We start from the raw sequence: 18,080 nt of genomic DNA, 5'->3' as shown, positions 1-18,080 counted from the left end.
TATTTTTGCCAGGTCACACTCAATATTGTAGCCTTGATTGCTATCAATACCATTGAATGAAGGTAATGGTCATACATGTCATTACTGTGTTGCCAAGTTTCTATTGTTTGACATCAGTTTTCTACCTCAGATGTGCATGGATCAGATATTATCACAGACATTTCTGTATTGTTAGCTTGCACAAAATCAAATGCATGAATTTTTTTGACCATTTATTACAGGAATTTCTCTGAGAGAAACTAAAACTGAAAATACAGATACAAAAATAGAATGTAATTAAACCAGAATGTTCACATGTAGACAGGAAATGCATTTATGCAGTCAAAAAAAAGTCTTATGGCTCTACAGAAGCCTATGACAATGTTTTACACAAAAAAAGAATAAAAAGCTGAAGGAGTGTTCATCCCTTGAACCTAGATAATCAGATAATTAAAAGGAGGAGAGAGTAATGAGATAGGTTTTAAATGGTATTTTAAACTGCTGGGGATTCCCAGTTTTTTGTTTTGTGTTAGACAGGAATTCATTTAATATCTTTCCATCAAAGTTCACAATTTGACTCTCAACCCTACACAATGAGGCAAGGACTGCATGTATTGTGACTGAGTAATTCACAAGGTGAAACTGATTTTAATTACCAGCAACAAATATTTTTAAGGAGTAAATGTATTGGGAAATGCGTGTTGGAATTTGGAAAACCTTAAGAAGGCCACTCTACAATATGTGTGGCTACTTACTTCACACATTATTCCTACTGTTCATTTTTTACTTTAGAGCCATTGCCTCAGAAGATAACTGTACAAGATAACAAGGAGTGAAAATAAACACACACACTTGTCATTAGGTCATAACAAAGAGATTGCAACTTCCACAATGTTTGAAAGTAATTTGCATCCCAATCAATGTTATCACAAGGCTTCTTCCATTTAAGTAATATTTGTAGGAATTAATTTTCTTATTATATTTATATATTTACTACTATACGCAGTTTCAATGATAAATGTTTATGGAAGAAGCATTCACTATTTTCCAATATGTTACATCTAGAAAGCCTTGATGGAATGTTATTTTTCTGAAAGTTTCCTACATGGTTAAGCACTTTTCTGAATCTAGGCACTGACAAAGGCTTTATAAGGATAGCTGAGCATTTGAGAGAATCACATTATTTCTATGAGTTAAGTGGATTTATGCCCCATTATGATGCTTCATAGTGAAACCATGGTGGAGCTGGGGGTTTGGGGTAATGGCAGGGGGTTTGCATGCACGCTTTGTTATGTTCCAACAACTAAATTTTTTACCACACCTAAACTGAGTATTTACCCTAAGTGCCCCAGCTACTGGGATTAATCTCAGTCATTATCAAACATTAACCTTGGTATTAATGTAGAATCAGTTAGGAAGCCTTGGGAAATTTTACTGTGCACATTCTGTCACCCTCTCATACTAGTATAGTAGATAGGATTAGGCAAAGAAATGGGAAAAGATCAGAAACATGATCTGAAATAAATTCTAATTGAGAAATTTTATTATCAGTACAATTCAACTGATTACTGCTTCAACTAAAAGAGGGGAAAGTCATTTAGTTTGCAAATTTGGTCTGTAATATACCTTTGATGACGGGACATACCTGTTGAATGTTGTTGGCCACAATGACTGTGTACACACTGCAGGTGCCGAAGTATGTTGCAAACAAACCTATAATGATGGTGATCCTGTAAATAATCAAACATCATCAATTATGACCACAAAATTGAGTTTTCTTGATGCAGATTTGATGTTCTTAAGTGTCATTTCAATGTAGAGCATAAAAACTAACAGAAAAATGTAATTTAAGTTCTCATGAAACTTTGGCTTCCTGCAAACAATTACAGCCCCACTAAACTTTTACAGCACACATAGCACCAATGAAGTACATCGTATTTTGCAGGTTTTTGTGTTGCTCAACAGCTACATTGATGATATGTTTATAATAATTTGTGTTGACTTGAAGGTCAGGGTATTAACTTTTTTCATACTTAATCTCTGTGTTGTCTTACGGATTTATTATCTAAAAAAATATATTTTCAGAAAATTCTACTAATATTTGAACTCTGACATTTGCTGTATCATCTCCAAGGTTTCCCAGTGAGAAATCTTTGTTTAGTTTCTGTCCTACTTTTCTACCAAAATCACAAAATCATCTTGTAATGGGATTTGCTACCATGTATCAGTTTCTGTAACTCTTCATGGAGATCATTAACCCTTCACCAGAATATGAGCTTGTGAGTGCACAGACTTGAATATTTCCATGTAATAGTTGGTTGGTTGGTTGGGAATTAAGGGAATAAACAGCAAGGTCATCAGTCCTTGGTTGTGGGAGAGTTCATCTGGCTCTGGTGACATCAGCCAGAAATTTGATCGAATTATGGGTGGCTGGTACCCCTGCCAGATTCTTGTATGACAGATGAATAGTTGCTTCATGGTCAAATGTTGGACTGATCCATGATTCCACAATAAGTAGCAACAATATTGCTTGCACTGGACAGTGTCATTGGAATTGTAGCTTTCCTGGTGTAACCACGTGGACTACAAAGTCAGTTGCATGCTAGTATTAGCACAGATTCTTGTTTACTTGGCTTATGTATGCTTGAATTTGTGTGAAGCTCTGTCTCAACATTTTTGTCATACAATGCTAGAACTAGAGAACATGTTAACTCCTCCTTAAGAGCAAGGAAAAGATTTCTTGCAGCCTATTCCAGGAAAATTTGGCATCTCCCTGGAGTAGTTCTTGCATGAGATGTGCCTTGGCACAAAGTCCTTTATCAACTGCCAGTAGTATGAGCCATTATGAAGAAATTTCTCAAATCATGGGTTTTGCAAGGTATCAGAGAAACTGTGACTACTTTTATTTGCTCTGAATTAGGATGAACCCTATAGCCATTTGTTAGTGCCCCAAGATTTTTATTTCTTGAGTGATGAAGAGACACATTCCTGGATTCAGGCAAATGTCTGCAGTCTGAATACACTTCAATAAAGTTGTCAGGTGCTTATATGTTCTTCAGAAGTATTTGAAAAAATGACAGCGTCATCTAGATAGCAAAGATTTCCAATCATATGTTCGAAGAGGACTTGAACATTCCACAATCCAAATGACCTAACTTTAAAGTCATAGAGGCCATCATGTCCTATGAAGGCAGTATTTTCTCAGTGATCCTCATCAATCTTGATTTGCCAGTAGCCTTGCCACATGTCCATAGTTGGGAAATAATTTGCTCCTTTCAAACAGTCCACTGTGGAATGTCAGATCCCTTAATCGGGCAGGTAGGTTAGAAAATTTAAAAAGGGAAATGGATAGGTTGAAGTTAGATATAGTGGGAATTAGTGAAGTTCGGTGGCAGGAGGAACAAGACTTTTGGTCAGGTGAATACAGGGTTATAAATACAAAATCAAATAGGGGTAATGCAGCAGTAGGTTTAATAATGAATAAAAAAATAGTAGTGCAGGTAAGCTACTACGAACACCATAGTGAATGCATTATTGTGGCCAAGATAGACACGAAGCCCACACCTACAACAGTAGTACAGGTTTATATGCCAACTAGCTCTGCAGATAATGAAGAAATTGATGAAATGTATGATGAGATAAAAGAAATTATTCAGGTAGTGAAGGGAGACGAAAATTTAATAGTCATGGGTGACTGGAATTCGAGAGTAGGAAAAGGGAGAGAAGGAAACATAGTGGGTGAATATGGATTGGGGGTGAGAAATAAAAGAGGAAGCCGCCTGGTAGAATTTTGCACAGAGCATAACTTAATCATAGCTAACACTTGGTTCAAGAATCATAAAAGACGGTTGTATACATGGAAGAATCCTGGAGATACTAGAAGGTATCAGATAGATTATATAATGGTAAGACAGAGATTTAGGAACCAGGTTTTAAACGGTAAGACATTTCCAGGGGCAGATGTCGACTCTGATCACAATTTGTTGGTTATGAACTGTAGATTAAAACTGAAGAAACTGCAAAAAGGTGGGAATTTAAGGAGATGGGACCTGGATAAACCGAAAGAACCAGAGGTTCTAGAGAGTTTGAGGGTGAGCGTAAGGGAACAATTGACAGGAATGGGGGAAAGAAATACAGCAGAAGAAGAATGGGTAGCTTTGAGGGATGAAATAGTGAAGGCAGCAGACGATCAAGTAGGTAAAACGACGAGGGCTAGTAGAAATCCTTGGGTAACAGAAGAAATATTGAATTTAATTGATGAAAGGAGAATATATAAAAACGCAGTAAATGAAGTTGGCAAAAAGGAATACAAACGTCTCAAAAATGAGATCGACAGGAAGTGCAAAATGGCTAAGCAGGGATGGCTAGAGGACAAATGTAGGATGTAGAGGCTTATCTCACTAGGGGTAAGATAGATACTGTCTGCAGGAAAATTAAAGAGACCTTTGGAGGAAAAAGAACCACTTGTATGAATATCAAGAGCTCAGATGGAAACCCAGTTCTAAGCAAAGAAGGGAAAGCAGAAAGGTGGAATGAGTATATAGAGGGTCTATACAAGGGCGATGTACTTGAGGACAATATTATGGAAATGGAAGAGGATGTAGATGAAGATGAAATGGGAGATATGATACTGTGTGAAGAGTTTGACAGAGCACTGAAAGACCTGAGTCGAAACAAGGCCCCGGGAGTTGACAACATTCCATTGGAACTACTGACGGCCTTGGGAGAGACAATCATGACAAAACTCTACCATCTGGTGAGAAAGATGTATGAGACAGGTGAAATACCCTCAGACTTCAAGAAGAATATAATAATTCCAATCCCAAAGAAAGGTATGTGAAAATTACCGAACTATCAGTTTAATAAGTCACAGCTGCAAAATACTAACATGAATTCTTTACAGATGAATGGAAAAACTGGTAGATACCGACTTCGGCAGAGATTAGTTTGGATTCTGCAGAAATGTTGGAACACTTGAGGCAATACTGACCCTACGACTTATCTTAGAAAATAGATTAAGGAAAGGCAAACCTACATTTCTAGCATTTGTAGACTTAGAGAAAGCTTTTGACAATGTTGACTGGAATACTCTCTTTCAAATTCTGAAGTTGGCAGGGGTAAAATACAAGGAGCAAGGATATAAGATGAACATCAACAAAAGCAAAACAAGGATAATGGAATGTAGTCGAATTAAGTCGGGTGATACTGAGGGAATTAGATTAGGAAATGAGACACTTAAAGTAGTAAAGGAGTTTTGCTATTTGGGGAGCAAAATAACTGATGATGGTCGAAGTAGAGAGGATATAAAATGTTGACTGGCAATGGCAAGGAAAGCGTTTCTGAAGAAGAGAAATTTGTTAACATCAAGTATAGATTTAAGTGTCAGGAAGTCGTTTCTGGTAGTATTTGTGTGGAGTGTAGCCATGTATGGAAGTGAAACATGGACGATAAATAGTTTAGACAAGAAGAGAATAGAAGCTTTCGAAATATGGTGCTACAGAAGAATGTTGAAAATTAGATGGGTAGATCACATAACTAATGAGGAGGTATTGAATAGAATTGGGGAGAAGAGGAGTTTGTGGCACAACTTGACAAGAAGAAGGGATCGGTTGGTAGGACATGTTCCGAGGCATCAAGGGATCACAAATTTAGCATTGGAGGGCAGCGTGGAGGGTAAAAATCATAGAGGGAGACCAAGAGATGAATACACTAAGTAGATTCAGAAGGATGTAGGTTGCAGTAGGTACTGGGAAATGAAGAAGCTTGCACAGGATAGAGTAGCATGGAGAGCTGCATCAAACCAGTCTCAGGACTGAAGACAACAACAACAACAACCGTGTCATCAGTGCACAGCAATGGATATAAATAGTTATTTATTTATTTATTTATTTTCATGTCAAGTTCCGTATGACCAAATTGAGGAGCAAATCTTCAAGGTCATGGAACGTGTCAGTACATGAACTTACAACATATAAGTAATAACAGATAAAAATAAATGTTCATGAACCTGAAAGAAAATCAGTCCATAAGTATAAGCAAACGCTATCAGCAATACAATGAGAATCAGCTTAATTTTTCAAGGAACTCCTCGACAGAATAGAAGTAGTGACCCATGAGGAAACTCTTAAGTTTCGATTTGAAAGCACATGGATTACTGCTAAGATTTTTGAATTTGAGTGGCAGCTTAATGAAAATGGATGCAGCAGTATACTGCACACCTTTTTGCACAAGAGTTAAGGAAGTCCGATCCAAATGGAGGTTTGATTTTTGACGAGTATTAACCGAGTGAAAGCTGCTTATTGTTGGGAATAAACTAAAATTGGTAACAAGAAACGACAATAAGGAATATACATATTGAGAGGCCAATGTCAAAATACCCAGACTCGTGAACAGAGGTCGACAAGAGGTTCGTGAACTCACACCACTTATTGCCTGAACTGCCTGTTTCTGAGCCACAAATATCCTTCTAGAATGGGAAGAGTTACCCCAAAACATAACACCATACCACATAAGTGAATGAAAATAAGCAAAGTAGACTAATTTACGTGTCGAAGTATCACTCACTTTCGATACCGTTCGAATAGTGAAAATGGCAGTATTAAGTCTTTGAAGAAGATCCTGAACATGGGCTTTCCACGACAGCTTACTATCTATCTGAACACCTAGGCATTTGAACTGTTCAGTTTCACAAATCATATGTCCGTTCTGTGAGATTATTACGTCAGGTTTTGTTGAATTGTATCTTAGAAACTGTAAAAACTGAGTCTTACTGTGATTTAACGTTAGTTTATTTTCTACAAGCCATGAACTGAGGTCATGTACTGCACTACTTGAAACCGAGTCAATGTTGCACACAACATCCTTTACTACCAAGCTAGTTTCATCAGCAAACAGAAATATTTTAGAGTTACCCATAATACTAGAGGGCATATCATTTATATAAATAAGGAACAGGAGTGGCCCCTACATTGATCCCTGGGGCACCCCCCACTTGACAGTATCCCACTCAGATCCCACATCACTGCCGTTATCAACATTGTGAATAATGACCTTTTGCTGCCTGTTGCTGAAGTAAGAGGTGAACCAATTGTGAGCTACTCCCCTTATTCCGTAATGGTCCAACTTCTGGAGCAATATTGTGAGATCAACACAGTCAAATGCCTTTGTGAAATCAAAAAATACGCCAAGCATTCAAAACTTTTTGTTTAGCCCATCCAGTACCTCACAGAGAAAAGAGAATATAGCATTTTCTGTTGTCAAACGACTTCTAAAGCCGAACTGTACATTTGATGAATGGTTTCATTCATTCATTGATAATTGAGGCAGAAATGCCATGTGGTACCCTTCTTCTTAACAAGGTTCACAGTAGAGGACCAAAGACTATCAGAAAGTCGATAATGTTATCTTGCAGCATCTACTCCACTTCCTCCTGGTTGATCTGTCATTTACCTAGTGACAGTCTATGTGAGCACTGTCTAATTGGTGTCTGAACCCCAGTGTTGACAGGGTGTTTTAGCATGGGTCTTTCGCATATTCTGAAGCATCCAAAAACTGGTGCAAAATGGCTGTCATTGATGTTGTTCCTTGGTCAGGCCATATTCTACTGGCAGTTTAATAATAGCTTCCTCCCCTGCAACGTCTATATTGGTGTTCAAGCACAATTCTTGGTCAATAACACTAAGTTGCCCTGCCTGTACTGATTCAGCTGTCCCTACACACATACCTTTAGGTATGAGTGGTATCTGCTCATGATGGTGATCCACAGTTCTCTTTGACCATCTGCAATGTTTGTTATTGTCACTGGAGCATAGATTTCCTTTGTGAGGCTGAGTAGCTTTTTGTGATTGAATAAAGCTTCACTGCTTAACTCAACATCCCAAAATGATGACTGGAACTCATTTTGTTTATGATGGTGGGATAACAATGTCTTAAACATCAAACAACCACAAGAGAAAACTTTGCTATGTGTACTTGTTGGAACAGCTTCATTAATCTGGAGCTCTGACCTTCCACTTGTACTGCTTGTGATGCCTGCAAAATGTCCCATCACAGAATAACGTTATGATTATGTCCTATAAAATTAAAAATTTGAATATCTGTGTTCTGTCATTGATGGTTATTCTTGCAGTACATCTTCCTGTTTGCTGGACATATTTCCCAGTTGCAACTTTCAGCACAATCACTTTCATATTATGGAACAGGTCCTCTTTAGCTGATAATGATAATCATATGATAGTACAGAAAACAAAGCCCCTGAGCCAACTAGCACCCACACAGTTTGGCCGTCAATGATGATGTCAATGAGATTTCATGACATCTTGGGGACTGTCATCCATGGACATCCTCCTCTCAGCAGATGGTCATCTCACTTAATTTTCCTGAAGTCAGTGGCTAGGTGACTGGTTGGTGCCTCTCCACAGCAATGTGGAATGGCTATGGGGTGTTGGAGGACAGTTTTGTCCAGGGTATGGCAATGGACTTCGTCGTGCAGCTCATCTGCAGTTGACTGGCATGAATGGAAATATTTTGATGGTTGTTGTCTGGCGGGATAGTAATAATCAGAATCTCATCATTTCTCTCTGCTGTAGAGTATAACATGTCTGTAAACACACAGGTATGTTATCCTCTGCCCTCCAATTATCTGTTCTTCTACAAGGTGTTGTACTTGGAGGAGGAGATGGTTGCACCTGCATTGATTGGATGCTGGGTTACTATTTGATGATTGTGGCCTAAGTCTGAGTTAGATGAGTCCATTGTTACTGGTACATTTGGCAAGTGACAGAGATTGGTGCTAAAGATCAATACACATTTTCTTCAACTTTCTCCATTACCTCCAAACATACACTTCCAATATTCACAACTTCTATCACTTGTGTACTCACTCTGACATTTCTGACTGCCATACACTGCTGTATCTCTCCTCCTACTACCTGGTGAATGAGACAGGTGAGCTCATGGTGGTCTTCCACAACTGCATTAGGGACTGCATTTGGCAGTCATACCTCTTATGCCTGACTCTTTTCTGTTGCATTTCTCAATTCACTGGCACTACTTGATGGTTTCTTCTGTTGTTGTGTCATCCATTACCACAATAGTTTGGTATATGTCTTCTGCAACCTCTTTCACTAAGTGTGAGATGTTGTTGGCTTCTGTCATGCTCAGTTTCCCAATGTGACATAGGGCAATATTCTATACATTCGACTTTGTCGTTTCCCCATGACATTGCACTCTGTCCTTCAATTGCCTATCTGCTAAGCATACTTCTTGTTGTTTGTTGCAAAACATTTACTTCCTGGAATCTATCTCAGCTATTGAGCTTTTCTTCATTGTTCTTAAACCATTGGTGGTCTGTGTTGTGCAAGCAGGAGTAATATTTCCCAAACACTTCATATTATTCCACTTGTATTTAGTGACTCAGTCTAATTCTGTCAGCCCTTTTGCAGGGTTGTGACCACCATTGATAGATGCCTGATGTGCTTAATGCACAGCTGACTTGCTGCTGTCTTGGAATCCAACTGTCACCTGAGTACACAGATCTTAGGAATGACGAACTTTATGGATTCTGGCCACTGTCCATATAGCCAACAGTTTTAATGTTGCCTAATTGAAGCCATGGTGATGCAGATGTTTTGCAACATGTAGTGTTTCCACAAATCATGTCACACAAAAACTACAATAGAGTCAGATCCCAAGGCAGTGTTGTCAGTAAAGTACAAGATTTAGAACTGAAAGCAAATTTATTGCTGACACCAAAGTACAGTCAGGACAGAACTGAACTACAGCATGAAGAGTGCAGCTATTTATACAACCACAAAATATTCAAAAATGCTAAGATGTATACAAATATCAAATATTCCAGAATTTACAAACATAAGTTATTTCAAGGAGCTTCCAGAAATGATTGATACTAAATAAAACAGGTAATTGCTGGTGGTTGTGTTTGAACTGGAAAACTGCAACACACAAGCCAGTGATGCTAACCGCTATGCTACGGTGCACTGAACAGAGCTCATGGCAATATGAGACCTTGTGGATCTATATTAATGTCTTTCATCTAATTCAGAAAACTCTGTGTTCTAATCATTTCTAGGGTTCTTTTGCTTACAAGTACTATGTGATGCACATCACTGGATGCTAAGATGGGTCACTCACCTAGCTGTGCGGCTGAACTTCTTGGCCCACTCAGGACCATTGGCGAAGGCAACCTCACCAACATCTGGGAAGCTCATGGCACTAACTCGGGTGCGGACATACAACTCATGTGCACACTTGACAAGTATGTATGCACAGTGTGTGCAGACGACAGCAGCCAGAACGGTCCCCAGCACACCCATTGACAAGCCAGCATTCTTGAAGCCAATTGGCATTGCCAAGATGCCTGTGCCTAGTGCTGCCTTCAGGAGATGTGTCAGTGTATCACAGTCACTGAAACAGTCACATAATGGACACAACATAAGTTACATGAGGATGTGAGGGATATGTTTCAAGTGATTTGTGCAAATCCAAATAAAAAAATCTCTTTCTTTTAGCTTAGAAGTACCTTCAATTATGTTATAATGAAATAACAAGCCATGCAGTAATAGGGTAATAAACTGGTCCATATCTAATGTTTATGTTTATGTATATGCATCTAATGTTAATGTTTATGAACTACAGTTACGTAGTGATCTATTGATTGAAGTTTTTTTGCTACTAGGTTTCAGGGACCAAGACCCATCTTCGGGTGTATCTGCAACTAAAAATAAAGATATTGTTTTACTTTAACTTTCAGGTACACTTGAAGATTGGGCTGACACCACTAAACCTGTCAGACAGAAAATGAGTGTCCAACTGTAGCAGATGTTTTAATCATGAATATTACATATAATAGTTGTGGGTGTCCCATCAGCAAAAATGTATGGTCCATATCTGCTCAAATAAGTGGACCAGATCTGCCCAAGAAGTGGAAAACCTGAACAAGAAGGAGATTTGATTATTGTTTCCTGAAATACATGTACACATGTCCACTGGTTACAAAGCCTTTTTGATGCATAATTTTTGGGTAAAATCACTCTCCTTTTTTATGTGTATAGATACTCAGTACGTTGATTATTGCTTCTACTGCCTTCATTAACAGCAAGAAACTGACAGTCAGTTCCCTGAAAAGACTGTGGAGTCAGTATTGGCAACACTTCAGATTTTATTCAGGTTTTACACATTACATTAAGAGAACTGAGAATATTCTAGCAATACTGGTAAGTTAAATGTTTTTGTAATGAGCTGCCTATATCTTCAGTTAGGGGTAAAGTGATAAGGTCAAAGCAACCTTGGCAGTTGTTGAGGATTAACAATGAATGTTGATTCTGTTTATATTTGGGCAGTACAGGGAGCTTGATGAAACAAACATGATACAATTAATTTTGCATTTCCAGTGCATTCCCTTGGAGAACCCCAAAGTCATATCCCCTCAACCTCTCTACCCTAATCTGCTCACCCTCTTCAGCCAATTTACAGTAAGTAAAAATAAAGTACATTACAATTTTGGTAGCAAAATCAGAAAGTGGTTCCCTTGTCATAAGTTGAAAATTTTATGTCAACTTTAAGTATTCTTCTACTTACCTCCCTGTTGGGGTTAAATGTCTTACCACACAAACAAGAACAGATGTATTTCAGGCTGGGAATGAAGTCTCAACAATGGCATTGTTTCACAGTTTTGACTAATGTCACCATTTTCATCTTCCCAGAAAATTTATAAGCAGTAACTGCTCTATTTGTTTAAGAACAAGACCTGACAGCAGTAATTTTAAAATTTGCTTTATATTTGTTTAAGAAGAAGATCTGACAGCAGTAATTTTAAAATTTGCTTTATTGTTCAATTACTTCTCACTTTTCTCCCCAATTTTGTACCTTTACTGTTAATTTTGCACCTTTTTTGTCGGTTTTGTACTTTTCATGAATTATATGTCCAACATACAACCTCTGACAATAAAGTTCAGTGAATAGTCCTATAACATTAATGTAGATGAACTATGAACTACAGTTATCTTACTGTCCTTCAAAATAGTCACTGCAGTAGCCACCAGAAAGATCGCAGGAGGCGCACATCAGCACGGCGCGTCACGGACAGTAGTTGCCGCAAGTAAAGTCCCGTCCACCAGATGGCATGCAAGAATTCGGCTGCACCCTCTGCTGGCGGAACAACAACAACTCAGGCAGCATGGGCTGTGCCCAGTCAGTTTTACATGAGGCATGCCTAGGAGACAGTTCCTGGTCTACACTATGTGAAATGCGATGGACAACGTGAATCGTGTTAATACACAATTGGCGATGAGTAGGGTCATTCTTTTGCTTGTTGCGTTGTTGTTCCGGTTTCACAGCTTATCCATGGCATGGAGGGTTTAGTGTGGGTTTTGGTTGAGCAGCAGAAGGAGCTCATGGCAACCACGACACAAGCAGTCTGCTCCAGTGCCGTTCCCTCCTCCCTTTCCCCCGTATGAGCGGACGGCGGAGGATTGGGACGCATATGAACATCATCTTCGGCAGGAACCCTCGTCCATGTCTATTGACGCATTGTGTTCATTGCTGTCTTCATATTATAGACGCCGCACGCATGTTGTGGTGGCTAGGGTCGAGTTCTATTAATGCAAGAAACAGCCCCATCAGTCTTCCCAGGCGTGGGCCGCTACCCTGCACGGTCTTAGTCACAAGTGTCATTTTGTCACGGAGCAGTTGTGAGAGTCGTACGCCCGCGTTATGGTGCGAGACGTCATTGTTCGTTCGGCCCCTGATAGGGAGGTCCGGCAATGAGCCCTGCAGTTGGAAGACCCATCCCTTGAGAAAGTTCTGTCCATTTCTCAATCGTATGAAGTCTCTCATGCCGCAGGTCAACAGTTGGAAATGTGGTGCGACGTCGCAGCGGTTCAGGGCGGCGCGGCCGCGTCCACTGCGTCTGGGGTGGACGACGTGCGAGCAGTACAATCTGGCCATTATGGCCGCTCCCGCATGGCGCGTAAACAGAGTTCCAGCCGCTGGCCCCTGTTACCGTCCTGTGCGTTGTGCTATATACATCGTGATCGGTCAGAGTGACCCCAGCGTTGGGCCGTTTGTCACAAATGTAATAAAAAAGGACACATTGCTAAAGTTTGCCACTCAGCCTCAAAAGAATCGAAGGAAGCAGGTACAGAGGACATGGACGTTGACATTCAGGAAGTTTCATTGGGCTAGGCTCCTGATGCATCGGCACACAAACTCTTAATCGAGGTGTCGGTTCGGTCGCACCGACTACTACTGCAAGTAGATATGGGCATGGCAGTTTCCTTGTTGAATGCACAAACTTACTCCGACCTTGGGTCGCCCCCATTGCGTCAGTTTACCGGCGTCTCCGCAGTTATGGTAAACAGTTCATTCCCCTAATGGGCCAATTCACTACCGACGTTACTTACAAATCAGTCACTCGGCCTCTTACTTTTATTGTTGTCAGTGATGCGAGCTCCGCTAACCTTTTTGGATTGGATGCCTTTCGAGCTTTCGGTTTTTCTATCACAGACACCATACAGTTGGTCTCCAAAGACGTTCCCTATCAATCATTGGAATCTTTGACCTCTGACTTTCAGGATATCTTTGAGGAGGGCCTGGGGCGTATTTCAGACTTTGATGCTCACTTAATGTTGAAGGCGTTGCTTCGCCCGCATTTTCTACGCGCGAGGCAGATCCCCTTGGCTATCTGCCCTCAGGTAAAAGCAGAGCTAGACCAGCTGACAACCCTCGGGGTCGTTCTTCTCATTTCTTCTAGTGAGTGGGCTTCGTCAGGAAACCCTTGGGAAAATTACGTCTTTGTGGCGATTTCAAGGCCACCATTAATTCCCAATTGGTGGTGGGCACATATCCCTTGCCTTGTTCTGATGAATTGTTCTCCGATGTGGCGGGAGGCCAATATTTTTCAAAAATCGATCTTTCGCAGGCTTATCATCAGATACCACTTGATGAGGACTCCAAAAGGCTGGCGGTCATCAACACCCCGTTTGGCCTTTACCAATACCAGCGGTTGGCCTTCAGAATATGCAGTGCCCCGGCGATATTTCAGCATTATCTTGAGCACGTCACGTTGACAATACGTCATTGTATTAATTACCTGGACGACATAATTGTCACAGGCCACAGCACAAAGGAACGCTTGCACAACCTTCGAACCCTCTTTCTCAAATTCAGGTCTGTGGGCCTGCATTGCAACCTACGTAAGTCGAACTTCTTCCAACCGTCCATTGAGTATGTGGGCTACACCATCTCTCGGCACAGCGTCCAGCCACTAGGAAGTTTGGTCCAAGGTATCGTCGACCTTCCGCGGCCCGCTTCGCTGAAGGAGTTACAAGCTTTTTTAGGCAAGATTGCCTATTACCACCGGTTCATTCCCAGGCCTTCCACCATAGCCCGCCCTCTGTACTGCCTTCTGTGCAGGGGTGTTCCTTTTGATTGGTCGCTTGCATGCGAGAGAGCGTTCACTTCGTTGAAGGGCCTCCTCACATCAGTGCCTTGTTTGGCTACATTTGAGCCCAATAATCCGTTGGTCCTGGCTACAGATGCTTCGCAGTATGGGGTGGGGGCGGTCCTGGCCCATCGCAACGCGGATGGCTCCGAGTAGCCACTGGCGTTTGCATCTAAAACTCTTAGTCCCGCATACGCCCATTACTCCCAGGTGGGAAAAAGAGGCTTTGGCCAGTATCTACGCTGTTACCAAGTTTCACCCTTTCTTGTATGGCATGAAGTTTCAGTTAATCACTGACCATAAGCCATTAATATCGTTATTTGGCCCCACCTCTCAGATTGTGGATAGGGCAGCCCACAGACTGCAGCGCTGGGCCTTGTTCCTCTCTAAGTATCATTATGACATTCATTTCACCCTACCGGACAGCATGCCAACACCTACACTCTTTCCCGTCTTCCGGTGGGCCCAGATCCTAAGTTCGATCGGGAGGAGATTATGTGTTTTCATTTGGATGTGGCATCCCGCCAAGCAGTTGATGGCTTCCCGATCACTAGTTCTAGAGTCGCCAGGGAAACGGCAGCTGACCCGGTTCTCTGGCAAGTAGTTCGCCTTGTTCAGCAGGGGTGGTCGTCCTGACCTCCAGGCTGGGCCTCGGACCCTCTTCGTAATTATTTTGTTCTGTGAGACCGCCTCTCAGTCTTGGAAGGAGTTCTCCTTCTGGCTACCGATGATACAGCTCCTCACGTGATTGTTCCTGCAAGTTTGCAAAGGGAGGTCCTCACATTATTACATGAGGGGCACTGGGGTGTTTCCCGTACTAAAACCTTGGCTCGCAGACATGTATACTGGCCCAGTATTGTCAGAGAAATTGAGCACTTGGTGGCCACCTGTTCCCAGTGTGTGAGCCAACAGGCATCTCCCAGGTCAGCGTTCTCTTCATGGCCACCTGCAATCCAGGCATGGGAACGTGTTCACATAGATTTTGCGGGCCCGTTTCTCAATGGCTTTTGGCTCATTGTCATTTACGCTTATTCCTGATTCCCATATGTGGTTCACTGCTCCTCAACCACTTCAGGAGTTGCAATCCAGGCACTCGCAAAAATCTTTTCTGTGGAAGGTTTGCCAGTCACCGTGGAATCGAACAATGAACCTCAGTTTACTTCACAGACCTTCAAGGATTTTTCTAGGCACTTCAGTATTCAGCACGTTTGTTCTCCCCCCTTTCATCCGCAATCGAATGGGGAAGTCGAGCGCATGGTGTGCACATTTAAGACGCAGATGAAAGAGTATGTGCACGAATTTTCTGCGGAGGAGGCATTGACGTTTTTCCTGACGGCATACGGGACCACACCGATCGGAGAACGCAGCCCCACAGAGCTCCTTCACGGGCGCCAACCTAGGACTCTGCTGCACCTCCTCCGGCCCGGTCCTCGCCAGTCTTCGCAAAACGGAGTACTTGGCTTTCCACCGGGTATGTCGGTCTGGGCACGTGGGTTTGGTCGCAATCCACGTTGGATACCGGCGGTGGTCCTGTGCCGCAATGGTCACCGGCTCTATACCTTGCAGGCAGTGGACCGGGAGGTGCGTTGTCACCAAAATCAGCCATGTCTATGTTTGGGCACCCACCCTCCGACCCCTCAGGTGCCAGCTTCCCCATTGCTGGCACCCATGTTGTTTTCTCAGGGGACGCTACTGCCCCTCCCCCCTGTGACTCCGCCACACTGCGATGGTTCTCAGCCTTGGCAGCCTCCAGTAGCTCCAGCACCGGCTTCGCCATCATTAGAAATGCCCCGGCGAGAGCCGGCCCCCCTCGCAGGCCCGGTTTCTCAGGAGGCTGGTTCCCCTGTGGTCGTGCCTTCCCCATCGTCCCCGCAACTGGGTCTAGCCTCTCCGGAGGTGGAACGGGATCCGGAGTTCGACAGCTTGTCACTCGTTCTGTCCCGGGCTTCAGTGGTGGGATGACGGGGGCCTCTTCGTGTGGGTCACTTCCAACCGTATTCGAAGGTTCTGGCTCAAGGGTTGGCAGATCCCCCCAACTCCAGCATTCCAATGGATGTGGAGGTCATTGCTACTGCATGATGCTCCACCTTCCGACACAGTGGATCACAGTGGCTTCACCCCCCCCCCGAAGGAGGAGGAGTGCAGTAGCCACCAGAAAGATCGCAGGAGGCACACATCGGCACGCGTGGGAGGCGCACATCGGCACGGCGCGTCACGGACAGTAGTTGCCGCAAGTAAAGTCCCATCCACCAGAGGGCACGTAAGAATTCGGCTGCGCCCTCTGCCGGTGGAATAACAACTCGGGCAGCACAGGCTGTGCCCAGTCAGTTTTACATCAGGCATGCCTAGCAGACAGTTCCCGGTCTACACTACGTTAAGTGCGACAGACAACATGAATCATGTTAATACAGTCACCTCCCATAACTATGCACCGCTGATCTCTGTCCTGGGAACTTTGCAGGAAGCCTTCCTTTGGGATGGTGTTCAAAAGCTGCATCACGTTTCATTGGCTGTCAGGAATATTGTCAAATCTCTTTCCTTTCAAAGCAAGTTTGAGTTGAGGGCATAAGAAGAAGTCCGTACGACTGAGATCCAGTGAGTATGGTGGATGTTCAAGTAGCACAACCCCGTTTTTTGCCAGGAACTGTTTGACGATAATGGCTGCGTGTGGGCAAGCACTGTCGTGAACAAAAGACCAGGAACCTTATTGTGTGTACTGGGATTGTACCCTGCGTAGGTGTTGCATGAAATGGGTCAAAATTTCAACATAAAATGCAACATGTAATGTCGTTTCTTCAGGTAGAAATTCCTTGTGGATAATGCCTCGACTATCAAAATTGGTGATGAGCATCGTTTTGATGCGTGATTTTTTGGCTCTGACCTTTTTCTGATGAGGTGATGTCAGAGAACGGCATTCCATGCTTTGCCGTTTCATTTCAAAGTCGTACCAGAGACACCAGGTTTCTTCCTCAGTGACAATACGGTTCAAGAAATTGGGTGTCACATCCACCGTTTTGACAAAATCCTGTGAAGCCTCTAAACACGCCTGCTTCTGGTCATCAGTCAGGTGATGAGGCACAACACGACAACATGTTTTCCTCTTCCCCAACTCCTGGGTAAGGATTTGTCACACAGATTCACTGTTCATCTGCAGTTCATCCACTATCATGAACACAGTTAATCAATGGTCTTCGAGATTAATGTCCTCACTTTCTCAATATTTTTGTCACTGAGAGCAGTTACTAGTCATCTGATCTGGGGATTGTCAGAAACACTTCCCCAGCCTCATCACAAATGGGCAAACCACTCGTACACACACTTCATGAACAGTGCTTGATCCCCATAAACATGTACCAACATTGCATGAATTTCTTTCAGGGTCTTGCCAAACTTAAAACAAAACTTTAAATTGATCCTTTGCTCATTCATTGTCCTGTTCTCATTTCACAACCAATGCACTGAACAAGCACTTAGTCCAACAGGTCTGACACGGAATACACACGATGGTCAACTGAACTACGGTGGGGGGCAGGTCGTCAACACCGGCCGCTACGCAGGTGCAGTGTTGTGAATCGCCAGGGCTGCCTTATTGACTGTTCTGATTACATTCACCGAACTTTATTGTCAGAGGTTGTATTTG

At 42.5% G+C, this 18,080-nt stretch overlaps 1 protein-coding gene across 4 annotated transcripts in view; it reads right to left on the bottom strand.

Annotated features, from left to right (window-relative positions):
* The window catches only part of LOC126256014 (proton-coupled amino acid transporter-like protein pathetic), a 374,111-nt gene that overhangs the window by 33,585 nt on the left and 322,446 nt on the right, over window positions 1–18,080 (bottom strand). For all 4 annotated transcript variants that reach the window (XM_049955447.1, XM_049955449.1, XM_049955450.1 and 1 more), the window contains 2 exons: window positions 10,132–10,404; window positions 1,625–1,709 (listed from right to left, as the gene is read on the bottom strand). In XM_049955447.1, the coding sequence (XP_049811404.1) occupies window positions 1,625–1,709; window positions 10,132–10,404 (358 nt within the window). The remainder of the gene's footprint in view (window positions 1–1,624; window positions 1,710–10,131; window positions 10,405–18,080) is intronic.

The sequence above is a fragment of the Schistocerca nitens genome, chromosome 1, assembly GCF_023898315.1.
Source record: "Schistocerca nitens isolate TAMUIC-IGC-003100 chromosome 1, iqSchNite1.1, whole genome shotgun sequence".
Taxonomy (NCBI): domain Eukaryota; kingdom Metazoa; phylum Arthropoda; class Insecta; order Orthoptera; family Acrididae; genus Schistocerca; species Schistocerca nitens.
Note: the sequence above shows the minus strand (reverse complement) of the source record. Positions and strands in the feature narration are given on the sequence as shown.